This window comes from Ovis aries, chromosome 10 (genome assembly GCF_016772045.2).
Source record: "Ovis aries strain OAR_USU_Benz2616 breed Rambouillet chromosome 10, ARS-UI_Ramb_v3.0, whole genome shotgun sequence".
Classification (NCBI taxonomy): Eukaryota; Metazoa; Chordata; class Mammalia; order Artiodactyla; family Bovidae; genus Ovis; species Ovis aries.
This window is the reverse complement of record NC_056063.1, coordinates 52,767,826-52,781,181: the sequence shown is the minus strand read 5'-3', so window position 1 is coordinate 52,781,181 and position 13,356 is coordinate 52,767,826. Positions and strand designations below refer to the sequence as shown.

The following is a 13,356-nucleotide window of genomic DNA, read 5'->3' as shown; positions in this document are numbered from 1 at the left end:
CGAGATGGTATAGTAGCACTAGGTCATTCATGTAATGGGAATTCACTTCGGGAATACCTAAATAACATAAAATTAACCCTTTCAAAGTCAAATAAAATACTGACTTTTGAATTAGATTGTAAATTGGCCCACTATTTTAACTTTCAACACCTTAAGTCATTTTTAAATAAATCACATAAATTTATTTGTGCTTTATCTTTTTAACAGCATTTTATTGACTCGTAGAAGCTACCAGTTGTAAAATGTGCTGTTATTTTCTGTCACTAAAAAAAAGGAAATTGCTGCCAATTAAATTATGAATTGTATCAATTACAAATCACATTATGAATAGAAATATGGGGGAAAAGATGCCTTAGAAGTGATTAAATATGATTTGTTTTCATTTCATGTCTTAAACCACAGGCAAGGGAATTGGTAACCAGTATAGCATTCATTTCTATACTAATTGATTTAAATACTCAGGTTTTTAATCGTCGTTTTCCTTAATTGTTTTTAAGATGTGTTAAGAGAATGGTATGATGGAGAATTAACTGGGAGGAGGAGTATTAAATTGAATATCAACTAATATTCTTTTTTTTTTTTTAATTAGACCTTACAAATACACTTTTACATTTTCTTTATGTTGCCCTTGAACAGGTGTGTGCTCACATCGTCCAGGCCATTCGCATGGAAGCCACCAGAGTCCGAGAGGAATGGGAACATGCCATATCAAGCAAAGAAAATGCCAATTCCCAGCCCAACGATGAAGATGCCTCCTCTGATGCCTACTGCTTTGAGCTGCTCTCCATGGTCCTGGCCTTGAGCGGCTCCAATGTAGGCCGGCAGTACTTGGCCCAGCAGCTGACTCTACTCCAGGACCTCTTCTCACTGCTCCACACCGCCTCCCCACGAGTCCAGAGACAGGTGACTGCACATCTCCTACCTGGAGGCTTATTTTGTTACTTTTTATTTTTAATTAATTTGTTTATTTTAATTGGAGGATAGTTACTTTACAGTATTTGTGATGGTTTTTTCCATACATCAACATGAATTGGCCACAGGTATACATGTTTGAAACATTGTTAAAAATTATTCTAACAAAGAGAATCAGTGTTTCTTGTTTTGGGGGTTTTTTTTGTTTGTTTGTTTGTTGGTTATAGCATATTTTGGTTTTTGGATTGTATTTTAACCCCATGTTTTTCTTTTTGACTCGTTATAGTGAGAATATGGAAGAACAAAATATGTTCCATTTTAGTAATGTGCTATTGTGATAAATAGTATTCTGATACTCAGCCTTATTGCCTTGAAATATATAATGACCAAGTAAGAGATGTGTTTTTTTCTTGCTGCCCTGGAGTGGTAGTCATTTGAGAAATTAAATCAAGCTTAAATCATTTCTCTGCCCTCAAAACTTTTGGAGTCATAGAATGGCAGCTGGACTCAAAAAAAAAGAAAAAAAAAGAATACTTTAAATAAAACACTGATCTTTTTTCAAAAAATTGGAGTATAGCTGATTAACAATGTTGTGTTAGTTTCAGGTGGACAGCAAAGTGATTCAAGTCACGTGTACAGGTTATCTATTATTTTTCAAGTTATTTTCCCATTTAGGCTATTGCAGAATAATGAGCAGAGTTCCCTGTGCTATACAGTAGGTTCTTGTTGGTTACCTATTTCAAATATAGCTGTGTGTATATGTCAGTCCCAAATCTTTATAGAATGTTTTTATTTTTCATACCAGGTGACCTCCTTACTAAGACGAGTTTTGCCTGAAGTGACCCCTAACCGTCTGGCCAGCATTATAGGAGTCAAGTCTCTCCCGCCAGCAGATATCAGTGACATTATTCACTCAACAGAGAAAGGAGATTGGAATAAGCTAGGTATCTTGGACATGTTTCTAGGATGCATTGCCAAAGCACTCACAGTACAGCTAAAAGCCAAAGGAACCACCATCACAGGAACAGCTGGCACCTCCGTGGGCAAAGGAGTGACAACAGTCACCCTCCCGATGATTTTCAATTCCAGGTGGGTCATTGCATCTGTTTTGGTACAAAAATAGAACAGAGTGAGCTACTGTTTGAAGGTTTCAGACACTTCAGATTCCATCTTGTTTGCTTGTTTACCAGAAATAGAAGCCATAAATGACTGACCTGTGTGTGAAAGAGAATGCTGTGTATAATAAAAGTGTCTTTTCAAATTAGTGGAGAAAGAAAAATTTGCTGAGTATATGATGTTAGAATACTTCCTAAGTCAAAACAAAAAACTATAGACCCTCTCACCATGTACACAGTAAACTTGAGATCAACTGAAACTTCACATATTTTTGCTTTTAAACTCTACTAGGACAAATTATAGAACATTTTTGTAATCATCAATTTGAGAAGACGTCCTTAAATAAAACACAGAACCTGAAGTAACAGGGAAAAGACTCAGAGGCTTGGCTACATAAAAGTGAAAGTTGTTTGTTTTTAAAATACAAACAACTGACTTGGAAAAAAAAATATTTAACAGTTAGTGGGCAATGAATTATTTGTCATAATATTAGAAGAATGACTACAAATCAGTGAAAAAACAAACAACCAATACAGATTTCTGCCAAGAATAGTCAGTTCAGAGAAGAAAAATTACAAATGCCAGGACTTCCCTGGTGGTGCAGTAGTTAAGAATCCACCTTCCAATGCAGGGGACGTGGGTTCAATCCCTGGTTGGGGAGCTAAGATCCTACATGCTGCTGGGCAACTACTGAGCCTGCAACTGCAAACCCACGTGCTCTGGAGCCCACGTGCCACAATGACAGAGAAGACTGCATGCCACATCTCAGGGTCCATGTGCCGCATCCAAGACCCAACACAGCCAAAAATTATTAAAAATGCTTAAAAAACTACAAATCCCAATAAATAAAAGGTGCTTCAGTGGTAGTCAGAGAAATGTAGATTAAAACAATAGTGAAATATCTTTGCATTGGCAAACTGACATCTAATTAAATTGCTAAAACTTTTTTGGATGTCAGTTTGATAACATCAGTCTATTTAAAATCTGCATATCCTTTGACCTACCAGTTTTACTTCTGTAGAACTGTTTCTCTCAAAAAACGCTCATACAGGTACAGAAAGATATTGTAGAGGGCTGTTTATTACAGAATTGTATATAGCAGCAGAAGATTAAGGACATCTGGAATAATGCTAAAGAAGGAGCCTATTCATGACATTAAGCACCAGAATGTTACAAGTGTATCCCTTCCTTCGTGAGCTGAACTAAATGGTAGTAGATAAGTCACATAGTTGACATATTCTGGTGCAAGCGCTTATCTTTATGTGGACTGGTAACAAATAGTTTGTGTTTGTGGATCTATTTTGAATGGTACTGTTCCAAAAGATGTATGCAAAAATAATGTTTGATATTTATAATAATAAACAATGAAATACTTGAAAGGGAACATATATCAGAATAGCTACTCTCTTATTAGAGTTGAAGAGATAGATTAAGAGTAATATTGTGATTAATTTTCTTTTAAAATGCCCTAACCAATTGAATCATTTTAAATAAGTTTTTGTCCTATTCATTTGTAACTACTACTGGTTGGTTTACAAATGCTGACTTTTCTTTGCAGTTACATCCGTCGAGGTGAGAGTCATTGGTGGATGAAGGGCTCCACTCCTACCCAGATCTCAGAGATCATCATTAAACTTGTTAAGGATATGGCCGCAGTAAGTTCCCAGTAGAAACCTGATTAACAAAACAAGTAGTATAATCATTGTTCAGACAACATTCATGTTATTTTGCCTAATTCACAAGCCCTGTTTAGTAAGTTCACTATCGCACACTTTGTCTTTTCAGTTGGTGAAAAATTTTCCTTTTGTGTAAACTGTGTGCATTTCAAACTTCCCAATTAATTTGCTTGAAAAATATTTCCATAAGTCTTCCAAGACTTAAAGCTTAAAAACAAAGTATACTCTTTGAACCCTACAAAGCAGCCTGAGTCCAAGACTCTAGCCAAGAAAAGGCCTTTTTCAGTGTGAAGTTTCTCAGTCTTCTTCTGTTGTCACGGTTTATTGAATGTCCTGTACTGCTGTCCAGGTTTTGCTTTTGTGGGGAGATCCAAGAGTGTGGAGGAAAGGTAGTTACTTCTCAGAGTGCCTGGCTCTCTTACTTCCAGAAGTCCAGCCCGAAGAGGGCAGGACACTGTGGATGGTAGATCCTGAGAGGTGGAGTAAACCGTAAGCATTTTGGAGGAAGAGGAATTGAAATTGGAGCTGTGCCTTTAAAGATTGATAGCACATGGATATGAGATTAGTAAGCGTGTTCTGGAAAAAAATGAAGTTCTATCACTTTTCCAGCAGCATGGACATTTCCTCAGTGGGAGAAATGGAGAATGTTTTCAGTTCTCAAATAGGCTTTCTAAGTATGTTCACTGGATGAACATATTTAGGAAAGATGTTTGGGAATACCAAAATTCTATAGTAGTGACATGTTGATGTTCAGTAAAAATCAAGTTAGCAAATTAAGGTAGTTGTAATTTAAATCCACTTATGCTCTTGGGTTCCAGTAATACTCCTCTAAAGCAAATCAGCTTAGATGTATGAATTCTATGTTAAATAACAGGGTTTAATGATCAAAATGTCTCAGTCATAGACACCTTAGTATTTGTTATGTTTTTATCTAAATGTAAGGTGAAATGCCCTTGAATTCTGTAGGAAAAAAGTTCAGTTCAGTTTAGTCACTCAGTCATATCCGACTCTTTGTGACCCCATGAATCGTAGCACGCCAAGCCTCCCTGTCCATCACCAACTCCCGGAGTATACTCAAACTCATGTCCATCGAGTTGGTGATGCCATCCAGCCATCTCATCCTCTGTCGTCCCCTTCTCCTCCTGCCCCCAGTCCTTCCCAGCATCAGGGTCTTTTCCAGTGAGTCAACTCTTCCCATGAGGTGGCCAAAGTATTGGAGTTTCAGCTTTAGCATCAGTCCTTCCAGTGAACATCCAGGACTGATCTCCTTTAGAATGGACTGGTTGGATCTTCTTGCAGTCCAAGGGACTCTCAAGAGTCTTCTCCAACACCACAGTTCAAAAGCATCAGTTCTTCGGCGCTCAGCTTTCTTCACAGGCCAACTCTCACATCCATACATGACCACAGGAAAAACCATAGCCTTGACTAGACGGACCTTTGTTAGCAAAGTAATGTCTCTGCTTTTCAATATGCTATCTAGGTTGGTCATAACTTTCTTTCCAAGGAGTAAGTGTCTTAATTTCATGGCTGCAATCACCATCTTCAGTGATTTTGGAGCCCAGAAAAATAGTCTGACACTATTTCCATTGTTTCCCCATCTTGGGAACCTAAATTTTTACATACTTTTCTTTTGAATCATCTAAATAGTAATTAGAGGTTGAGTTTATAATATGGTTGTACAGGATTTTTAAAGTATGCCCTTTGATCTAAAATTCCACTAGCAAAGTTTCCTTTTTGGTGAGGAATGTTAAAAGAACAGAATTTTCTGCTTTGATTATACCTAATCTGGTTGCTTATCACATTATTCTGTCCTGCTCGTTAGGGTCATCTGTCAGAAGCGTGGTCGAGAGTGACGAAGAATGCCATTGCGGAAACCATCATTGCCCTGACCAAGATGGAGGAGGAGTTCAGATCTCCCGTGAGGTGTATTGCAACAACTAGGGTAGGCTTCCTTGATTTGGTCGGCATTGTTGTTGCCTGTTCTTTTTCCTTATAGGTTCAAACAAATTTAAATCAATAAGTCAGCTTAATTTACTTTTTTAAAAAATTTACTTTATTGAATATAGTTGATTTATAATGTGTTAATTTCTGCTGTGATTCACATATAAATATATTCTTTTTCATACTCTTTTTCCATTACAGTTTCTCCCAGGACATTGAATATAGTTCCCTGTGCAATACAGTAGGACTCTGCTGTTTATCAGTTCTCTGTATAGTAGATGGGATCTTCTAATCTCAAATTCCCAATCCATCCCTTCCCCACCTGCTTCACTTTTTTATTTTCATATCAAATATTGTATTTGTTGAAAACGTATGAAGGGTATTTTGTATTACAAGCTAAGTATAGTAATTTTTAATATTCACTGTTATGTGTTCTTTGTCATTTGTTTTTGTTATTTTTAAGAGAGCTAAGGGTATACTTCCCTCATAGCTCCACTTGGTAAAGAATCCACCTGCAATATGGGAGACTTGGATTCAGTCCCTGGATTGGGAAGATCCCCTGGAGAAGGGAAGGGCTACCCACTCCAGTATTCTGGCCTGGAGAATTCCATAGACTGTATAGTCCATGGGGTCTCAAAGAGTCAGACACAACTGAGCGACTTCCATTCACTATTAATTCAAGAATATACTGATTTTGTAAAGGATATACTGATTTTGTATTACCTATATGTCAGTGTACTGTGTTTCTGATGATGTTTCCTGATAACTTTAGTATCAGTGTGACACTGTGATAGACTGAAGATCCTTTAAAGACAAGGCCCCCACCTGCCTCTTCCGTAATAGAGCCCATAGCCTACTTACTGAGTATGTAGGCCTTACTTTTAAAGAGCAGAAAGTGTGCGCAGGGCACAGTGGGGCAGAGTCTCTTAGGAAGTGAGATTGCATCCTTCAAATGAGAGATCTACTGTAGATCTTAACCTACCTAGTATCATGTCCCATATATTTCCAAAAGAGATTTGACATTTCCTTGAAGCAGGGTAGTGTGACAGCATTAGGAAGAAGTAAAAACTGGTAGAAACTGCCTAAGCTGATCCTCAGAAGTCTGAAAAAGAATTTACTTGTATTTCCCTTGGGCAGAAAAAGCCAGTTGATGCCAGGTTGCCAGTGAGTGTGACTCTGGGACCCTTTCCCAACACACAGGCTGCACAGGTTCTGCAGTTGGCTCTCACCTTTGTCCTTGCACACTTTTCTTCTGGTTTTTCTTTGCCTGCTTTTCTTCTCTCTTTACTCCACGTCCAGTGACACTCATTTGCACTTCTCAGCGTTGAAACATTTGAGTCATTTTCTGTTTTTCGGTAGTGAAGTAATATTCTATGTAAAAATAAAACCTATGCTTTAAGCCTCAGAAAATTCTAAATTGTATTTGAGGACAATTTTCTAAACCTTGTAAGATGTTGACTTATTCCTGACAAAGTGTGTCAAGCCTGGCACTAGGCTGTTAGGTGTATACAGAGATTTCTGAGAGTCCCTTACCTACCCTACTTCTCATGGGACTGAAAAATTCAACAGCCCTTTCTCCCACCTTCCTTAGAATTCAGTGCCACTAAATGGAAAAATTTATAGGAGACACTGGTATATTAAGTATATAAATCTATGTATTGATATGCTATTTACACATTAGAATAATAAAGGGTAATCTTATATGTCAGAAAGACAACAGAATGGTTCATCAGAGCAAGTGGTTTATTCAGTACATGTTTGCATTCCTCCTATGAACCTGGTACACACAGTAGTGGGCATGTGTGCCTGCTACCACATCAGGAAGACCTGAGTACCTCTGGGGACCTACACTTTTTCAAGTCCAGCTAACATTGCTTAGCCGTGGCAGTGCATGTCCTCTAAGTTGGTGGTATAACTGCGTTTCTTTCACCAGCTCTGGCTTGCTCTGGCCTCTCTGTGCGTTCTCGACCAGGACCATGTCGACCGCCTCTCCTCAGGGAGATGGATGGGAAAGGATGGACAGCAGAAACAAATGGTAAGATCAGAGTTACTTTATACAAATCTAGCTTGTTTTTCCTTATACTAAGCTTTAGCCTAGCTTTACTCCAAGTGTCAAAATGCACAATTAGTGGAGCTCTTAAAAAATTGCATCACACGGCCCAAGTTCATCTCACAAGTCTCTGCAGTTAGGGTTTCCTCTTCATAGTGTATTAGGCGATTTAATTATATTGAAAAAAACTCCTTTCTTCTCTGAGTCATGCTTGCATCATATCAAAAGTTGGTTTTAGCCAGACTCTGATTCTGTATCTAGATTTTGTACTAAAATGTCTTATGAGAAGGAAATAAAACAGTAAGAGAGCAACATGAGATACAACTTATTCACAAATGTACTTAGAGGTTGTGAAGTATCCCTTGCTTCACCAGAAGGAAAAACTTTATATAGGCCAAACATTTCCTTAACATTCATGTGTCAAAAATGCATTATTTATTCATTTAGCATACAGAATGTTTGAATATAACAGGAGAAATTTTATTAAGTCTCTAAAAAAAGTATAATGTTTATTTTGTTCATCACTGAACATACGTAGCCCATTAATCATGGATTTGGGGATTTTTTATAATTAAGTACATTTGCCATAATTCTGTTTAACATTCAAATTCTAAATTCTTATTAGAGTTCAGAGTAACAATCTGATCCTGTTGTACATAAATCACATTCAGGGTGTATGAGTATTTAAGCCTTTTTGGTTAATCTGCTGTAACATATGGAAATGTCCTTTTCTAGCCAATGTGTGATAACCATGATGACGGTGAAACTGCAGCAATCATTTTGTGCAATGTATGTGGAAACCTATGTACTGACTGCGACAGATTCCTTCATCTGCATCGGCGGACCAAAACTCATCAAAGACAGGTGACGATTTCTGCATTTACATGCATAAGAGTGTTTGGAACATAAAATATATTCAGTGAGAAATAAATATGGGAAAGAGACTTGATGTCATGGGGGGAAAAGATGGACCTTGGAATCAAAGACCTTGGTGGAATTCCCAGCTGTCTCATTTACCAACTGTGTCAATCAAGAATGTCGTTTAATCTCTGAGACTTGGTTTCCACATTTATAAAAAATGAGGTGGTTGTGAAGGTTAAAGAGAAGACTAGAAATACCTAAAGTTTCTTAGAGTGCCTAATAAAGCTGTCTTCATTATTGCATAATTAAATTTTATACATTTTCTTTCAGAGTGATAAATTTATTTCCCTCTTTTTTCTAATGATACCATAGGTCTTCAAGGAAGAAGAAGAAGCTATAAAGGTTGACCTTCATGAAGGTTGTGGCAGAACCAAACTGTTCTGGTTGATGGCATTAGCAGATTCTAAAACAATGAAGGCGATGGTGGAATTCCGAGAACACACAGGTAAACAGATTCAGGAGTGAACCATGCCTAGCAAGTAGAGTGAACTATCCCTACTGAGTATGGTTAAACTAGATGTTACTTTAATTTAATTATTTAATGTGAATAATTTTGAGTATTTTCTGATAAGTGATTATGACAGCATTGATCACCATCTATATTTTTATATCAGTGTTCTATATTATAAACTAGCTGTGTGACCTTGAGCAAGTCATTTTATCTGAAACATGAATTTTTCATTTTAAATTTTTTAAACTTTTTTAATTTTTTGATTTTTTTCTGGAGTATTCTCAGCTTAAAGGTACATTGAATCTTAGAAATTCCCGATTTTCAGCACCTCTTTAGTCTGCTGTTTATCTGACACAAATTTCTAATTTTGATGTTAGGCATAAATCTAACAAATTTAAATAACTTTTCATGCTCCAAGAGCATAGTCTTTTTTTCCCTCACTGCTGATTTTTTCCTCCTATTATTCCTCCATACCATATATTACATTAGTAACTGTTCTAGTGTTTGAACCATCCTTGTAATTATGATATAAACTGTTCATTTAAAAATATATTTTCTGTAAGTATTGCTAAATTCAGTTATTATATTTAGATTTTTATACAATATTTATGTTTTATAATGAGCTTGGTCTGTATTTTTCAAATCTGGTTTTCTTTCCTTTTGTTGTTTTATGGATTCTGTTCCTTCTTCAGCTATTTCAAATAGATTTAAATTCCTTTCAGATTGCTCTGTTATCTTCAGTTCTCTGGGGATTTTCCTGTTATTCACATTTCATATCCTCTGGTAATTTCTCTATATCTTGTAACATTGTTGCTGGGAAAGGTACTTGAATGATTTCTCTTTCTTCCCTGTGTTTTTATTTAATTTTTGTTGCTATATTTTGTCTGATATTGTGGTCTTATAATGAGGGAGCTGACCATAGCTGCTCGACCTGCTGTCTTGACTAGTCTATTTCTGTGGTAAGGTATAAATAAATCAGTTAATAATTTATTTGGTTTCAGATAGCTCTTTAGTTTCTTATCCTTTTCTGTGTGTGCGATTATTTGCTTTGTAATTAGGGCAGCTTACAACCATTTGGCTACAAAACTGCCAGGCTGATTTCTCAATGATAGCAAGTGATATATTCCTGGTTTGCTTTTTTTTTTTCCCTTTAATTAGTTATAGTAAAATATGTAGAAAACATGCTTAAGGAGGATTTTTCTTTTCTGCCTGCGCCTAGGAAAACCCACCACAAGTAGCTCGGAGGCATGCCGTTTCTGTGGCTCCAGGAGCGGAACGGAGTTATCTGCTGTTGGCAGCGTTTGTTCCGATGCAGACTGCCAGGTGCGTGTGGCATTGGGCCATCACAGTAAGGAATAGCTTTCTTATGTGTTCCCTCGTGACACCTTCGCTTAGTGTAAGTGAGAGTTTGAGCTCAGAATCACTTTTGTTTTCTAAATTAGCATATTACCCATGTCAAGAGTTGGATGTGTTACCAAAGCTGGAGAATGATCAGTTAGAGCCCTCAAACCCAAAGCAATGTCTTTTATGTTTCCCAGCCGTTAGCATTGTATATATTTAACATTTTCTTCTGTGCTAGAAGCAGATAAAGATCTGCTTCATGGGCTGCATTACACATTTTATTCACTTGTTTCCTTGAATTTGTTTAAGCCTAAACATCTATATATGTCCCATGCTATCCAAATACTTTTGATTACTCACTTTAGTTAACAAGAATTTGGATAAAGTCCAGATAATGAAAGATACCTGTATTTTTTGTAATCCCCATTTTGACGCAGGGTATTGGTTGGCAACCCACTCCAGTATTCTTGACTGGGAAATCTCATGGACAGAGGAGATTGGTGGGCTACAGTCCATGGGGTCGCAAAGAGTCAGACACGACTGAGTGACTTAACATACACACAGTTGGTGATTGGATGATTAATGTCAGGAATTTTTTTTTTACTTCCTGGCTATGCATGATAACAAATAGATTAAAATTGCAGTTCAGTTTTTAATCAGCTTTCTCTTTATGTAAAGTAAATTTTTTTTTAATCACATTAAAAGAAAAATAAACTTTGTTAATAATCCTAAGTTATATTCAAGCAGAGAATAAAAATAACTACTTTGTGGTTATTTAGCCTTATATCTATTTCCTATGGGAAAGTATCTTAGGAAATTAACATACTGGATGTAATTTACCAGGCTGTTTGCCTTTTTAAAATATATTTTCTGTGCCGTATTATAATTCACCTTTAACAGGAGTATGCTAAGATAGCCTGTAGCAAGACCCACCCTTGTGGCCATCCATGTGGAGGTGTTAAAAACGAAGAGCACTGTCTGCCCTGTCTACACGGCTGTGATAAAAGTGCCGCCACCCTGAAGCAGGACGCTGACGACATGTGCATGATCTGTTTCACGGAAGCGCTCTCGGCCGCGCCGGCCATTCAGGTTGTCTGTGCTTTTAAAGCCTTAACTGTCTAGATTTTTCAGTAAGAAGTATGAATGTACTCATCAAGTAAACAAGCGATTGACTCTTTCTTATAATTGGCTGAAACTGTCCCACTAATGTCTACCAGTTTCTTAGAGAGCAAATGCTCTTTTTGTTCTGTGTCCATGTTTACACTGAGCTTTCGTCTGCGGTTTGTATGAGCCTGTATAGTCAAGTGAATGTCTAAAGTGTTCATAAAGGAGAAAAAAAATAATTATTCAATAGCTTCTCTCTTCTTAATTTCCAAATTCAGCATGGCATTTTACAGCATTATGTAATTGATCCATGCATAATAATACATACCTCTATATATAATGTATATACATACATCTGTAATATACTAGTAATATTATGGAAGTTAGAATTTGCTCAGTAAGATTTTCTTTAACATTTACTGGTTGTTTGTTTATATGTTCAGTTCTTGTGACTCTAAGACAATGAGTATTCTCGAAAACAGATCTTAAATTTTTTTTAATCAATAGTTTCTTCTTCTTCTTCCTAAGAGATACAAAACTGAATATTTCTCATTTCTCCCTAACCCAGCTTACTCTCTATAAGGTGATATTGATACATAAATAATGAAAATTGGGAGGAGCTGAAGATCTCGTTTGTAATGTCCCATGAATAACAGAAGGCTGGAATTTCATTCTACCTTATTTCTAGATTTTTCTCTTACCTGCTCTAAATAGCAGCCTACGTTGAGTGACCTGTCAGTTACTCGTATTTATGGTTACTGCATGTGGTTATATCTTCTCCTTTTTTCCTTTAAGCTGGACTGCAGTCACGTATTCCACTTACAGTGCTGTCGACGAGTTTTGGAAAACAGATGGCTTGGTCCAAGGATAACGTTTGGATTTATATCTTGTCCCATTTGCAAGGTATGGAAAGCATCAGAAATTATCTACTTTCTATTTATTTTCATTTCTGTCTTCATCTTTTGTCTTTCAAAATAAACACGTGGCAGCATTTCTAGGTGACCTTCCCAGTCTGCTGTGTATCAACAGCCCCCTTCAGTTTCTACTCTGTTCACACAGGTAGCACCTAAGAATATTACAAGATCTGTATCTATTCTAATACATTTCAAGACATTAATTGTCCCTGAAAAGCTAATTAAATTAAACTATTACATCAGAAAATTGATGGAGATATTGTCGTGCATTGAAGGGCACACATCACTGCTTTCAGACCCCTGAGGGTTCAGACCACATGACATAACAGTGCATGACTGCCCAAAAGAAGAATGAGCCTGTGGTGCCAGTAGGTACTCACAGCTGCCACAAAAGAGTAAAACCTGAGCTTGAAGTGCTATTAGGACAGATTCCTTAGGGCGCAGGGAAAATAAGGAGAAAATTCTCCACATTCCGACATATCTCTGCAAAGCTAGTGACCAGAGTAGCAGTTATTTTGGCAGGCTAACAATGCTTAACACAAAAGCTTGTTCATGGATGTGCTTGCACATGGCGTGTAGCATGTAACATGGACTTAGCACAGGCATTGGTAAGACTGAGCCACGTTCAAAAAGACGGTAGTATCTTCTCTCCCTTTTCGTTTGGTGCCGCAGAGAAAAGTCACGTTTAGGAAATGATACAGGAAAGTAATAGAGAAATACTGTTTGTTCATATCTATTATGTAACCTGCCCTACCCCCAACGAACCAAAACACACACACACACACTTTTGGCAGCAGGGTAACCTTTCATTCCAGGAACAGCTAAGGCCGCAAGAGATATATTTCATACTCGGAAATATGAAGCTACTGCACTGGAATTTTCATGTTTGTGCCCCACTTTCGCTGCTCTTGGGAAAATACAGGCTTGTGA

At 37.1% G+C, this 13,356-nt stretch overlaps 1 protein-coding gene across 31 annotated transcripts in view; it reads left to right on the top strand.

Annotated features, from left to right (window-relative positions):
- MYCBP2 (MYC binding protein 2) overlaps window positions 1–13,356 on the top strand; it is a 271,324-nt gene that overhangs the window by 251,078 nt on the left and 6,890 nt on the right. For all 31 annotated transcript variants that reach the window (XM_060394149.1, XM_060394144.1, XM_060394130.1 and 28 more), the window contains 10 exons: window positions 637–903; window positions 1,718–2,001; window positions 3,587–3,683; window positions 5,527–5,646; window positions 7,579–7,680; window positions 8,431–8,559; window positions 8,929–9,061; window positions 10,287–10,390; window positions 11,309–11,497; window positions 12,308–12,415. In XM_060394149.1, the coding sequence (XP_060250132.1) occupies window positions 637–903; window positions 1,718–2,001; window positions 3,587–3,683; window positions 5,527–5,646; window positions 7,579–7,680; window positions 8,431–8,559; window positions 8,929–9,061; window positions 10,287–10,390; window positions 11,309–11,497; window positions 12,308–12,415 (1,533 nt within the window). The remainder of the gene's footprint in view (window positions 1–636; window positions 904–1,717; window positions 2,002–3,586; window positions 3,684–5,526; window positions 5,647–7,578; window positions 7,681–8,430; window positions 8,560–8,928; window positions 9,062–10,286; window positions 10,391–11,308; window positions 11,498–12,307; window positions 12,416–13,356) is intronic.